A 2973-nucleotide genomic window follows, 5' to 3' on the forward strand; every position below is an offset into this window, starting at 1 on the left:
CACATTAGAAAAAAGTGTACACACTGTGGCTAGCCCAAGGTGTGGTGGTTAAGGTTGTTGGATACCACATAGCTGACTATGTGAAGTTAGAGTCTTGGACCTGATAGCCCACTGGCCTGGAGGAGAACTGGTGAGATTATGGGCATGGAGAGGAGAAAGGGGACGGATCTCATTGGGAAAAAAGAGAAGTCCATCCTTGCATTTAGGAGGACATTTTTTTTAAAGAATTATTTAAATTAGTTAATTAATTGATATTAATTTGACCAGAAAGGGACAGAGCGAGACAGCGATGGAGATAGAAAGTAAGAAAGCAAACGAGGTGCAGGACTGGAACCATCCTCGACCATGTGGGAGTCCAGCCCATTAACCACCACACCTCCTGCCAACCCCTAGGAGGACTTTTTTTTGAGGGGAATTTAGGGAGGTCTCCACATTACCTTTGCTGACTGTCCTCTCCTCCAGGGCTGCCCAGTATGCTTGTTCCCTACTTGGCCATGCGCTACAGAGACATGGGGCCAGTCCTGAGTTACAGAAACAAATTAGACAACTGGAAGGTCATCTGAGCCTTGGAAGAAAGCGTAAGTAACTGTGCCTTTCTTTTTATTGTCCTAATCCTTCCTCAGCCTCCCCCTCCCCCCGGTATTCTCCCTTAGTCTCTCCTTTATGCTTTTTTTTTTTTTTTTTGAGAGATTTTTGCTATAGGCCGCATGCCCTTACCAGAGAAGCAGAAAGTGAAAAGTCACCCCACATGGAGGATGGCCACACTGCAACCCCTTCTCCTCCATTCTCTTGAGATTTGGGGCACACATGCACATGTGCCCAGCATGAGTTTCAGGCCGCCATGTCCAGGACTCAAACCACAGTTGGCCATGTGGGAGTCCAGCACTTTAACCACCATACCACCTGCTGGTCCCCCTTTCTGCTTTTTGCCCTCTCTGCCAGTTCTCCATACTTTGGCTCTGCCTTTATCCTCTGTGTTCTCCAATTGGGAAAAAAGAGCAGGGCTAAGGAAGTACTGAAGGATTGGAGAGAATGTGGCAAGTTTGAGAAAACTATACTAGTATTAAAATTAATTAAAATTTGAAGTAAAAAAGAATGACCTGTTTCTGTTTTTTTTTATTGTTTGTTACTATTACTTGCTCAACTTTCATTCTCTTATTTTATCTCTTTTTCTGTCCTCCTCTCTGCCTCTCTACCTCCAAATCTCTGTTTGCCCTTATTAATCGCCACAAGTTCTACGTCTGGGTAACTCAGCAGATGCTCTTGAGTCAGCCAAAAGAGCTGTACACCTGTCAGATGTTGTCCTGAGATTCTGCATCACTGTCAGTCACCTCAATCGAGCCTTGTACTTCGCCTGTGACAATGTCCTGTGGGCTGGAAAGTCTGGACTAGCTCCCCGTGTGGATCAGGAGAAATGGGCCCAGCGTTCATTCAGGTTTGATATCCTTTTATTCTAAAAGGCCTTTTATAGCCTGCATACTGAATAGCTTGCCCTTTATGAGATGATGTTCTCTAAGATCTTTTCTCAGTGTATCTGTGTCTTAATCACTTAGCTTCCAATCTTCATTTAGATCTTAAATTACCAGAGAATAATAAGTGGGGGCAGATGGAAGACAGATGCTCTTCCATAACGAATGATTAAAATTGAGCAAGGTGGGACCCCAGCAGGTGATGTGGTGGTTAAGGCGCTGGACACTCCCATATAGCTGACTATGGACCCGGTGGCTTGCTTTCTCACTTTCCCTCTCTCTTTCTCTCTCTGGTCAAATTAAAATAAATGAATGAATAAATAAAATTAAATAATTATTTTATGTTTTTTAATTCTTTTTTATTTTGGAGAAGTTTTTGCTATAGGGCGCGTGCGCTCGCCAGACAGACAGAGACGGAGAGACAGAAAGTGAGAAATCACCCCCCAGGGGGAATGGCCATGCCGCAATCCCTTCTCATCCATTCTCCTCAAACCATGGTCTACTACATAGGAGTCCAGCGACATAGCTATTACACTAACTGCTGGTCTCGACAATTGTCTTTTTGGAATAAAGAACAAATCCCTGGGGGACCAGCATGTGGCATGGTGGTTGGGGCACTAGACATTCCCACATGGCTGACCATGGTTCAATTCCCGGACCTGGTGGCTTGCTTTCTCACTTTCCCTCTCTCTCTCTGGTCAAATTAAAATAAATGAATGAATAAATAAAATTAAATAATTATTGTAGGTTTTTTAATTCTTTTTTATTTTGGAGAAGTTTTTGCTATAGGGCGCGTGCGCTCGCCAGACAGACAGAGACGGAGAGACAGAAAGTGAGAAATCACCCCCCAGGGGGAATGGCCATGCCGCAATCCCTTCTCATCCATTCTCCTCAAACCATGGTCTACTACATAGGAGTCCAGCGACATAGCTATTACACTAACTGCTGGTCTCGACAATTGTCTTTTTGGAATAAAGAACAAATCCCTGGGGGACCAGCATGTGGCATGGTGGTTGGGGCACTAGACATTCCCACATGGCTGACCATGGTTCAATTCCCGGACCTGGTGGCTTGCTTTCTCACTTCCCCTCTTTCTCTCTCTCTGTCTATGTCTCTCTCTGTCAAATTGAAAATAAATGAATGAATAAATAAACCTTAAAAAAAAAAACCCTAAAAAATATAAATTAAAATATTGGGCCTGTCAATGGAATGATGGTTAAAGTGGCTGGATACCATGTGGCCAGCTGCACATTTTGAGTCCCAGACTCAGTGACTTCAAAAGCACACTTGGAGGGAACCAGCAGTTAGCATAATGGCTATGTCGCTAGACTCCCACGTAGTCAACCGCGGTTCACATCCCAGATCCGGTGGCTTAAACTCACGCTGGGCACTTGTGTGTGCGTGCCCAAGATCCCGAGAGGAGAATGGAGGAGAAGGGATTGTGGCGTGACCATCCCCCCTGGGGGGTGATTTCTCGCTTTCTGTCTCTATGTCTCTCTCTGTG

General features: G+C 44.8%; 1 protein-coding gene across 1 annotated transcript in view; it reads left to right on the plus strand.

The window, feature by feature from the left end:
• The window catches only part of PEX11B (peroxisomal biogenesis factor 11 beta), a 10506-nt gene that overhangs the window by 1249 nt on the left and 6284 nt on the right, over window positions 1-2973 (plus strand). Inside the window, exons 2-3 of the mRNA XM_006157127.3 lie at window positions 463-578; window positions 1234-1435. Of these exons, the coding sequence (XP_006157189.1) occupies window positions 463-578; window positions 1234-1435 (318 nt within the window). The remainder of the gene's footprint in view (window positions 1-462; window positions 579-1233; window positions 1436-2973) is intronic.

Source organism: Tupaia chinensis, unplaced genomic scaffold, assembly GCF_000334495.1.
Source record: "Tupaia chinensis unplaced genomic scaffold, TupChi_1.0 Scaffold000529_1, whole genome shotgun sequence".
Lineage (NCBI taxonomy): Eukaryota > Metazoa > Chordata > Mammalia > Scandentia > Tupaiidae > Tupaia > Tupaia belangeri.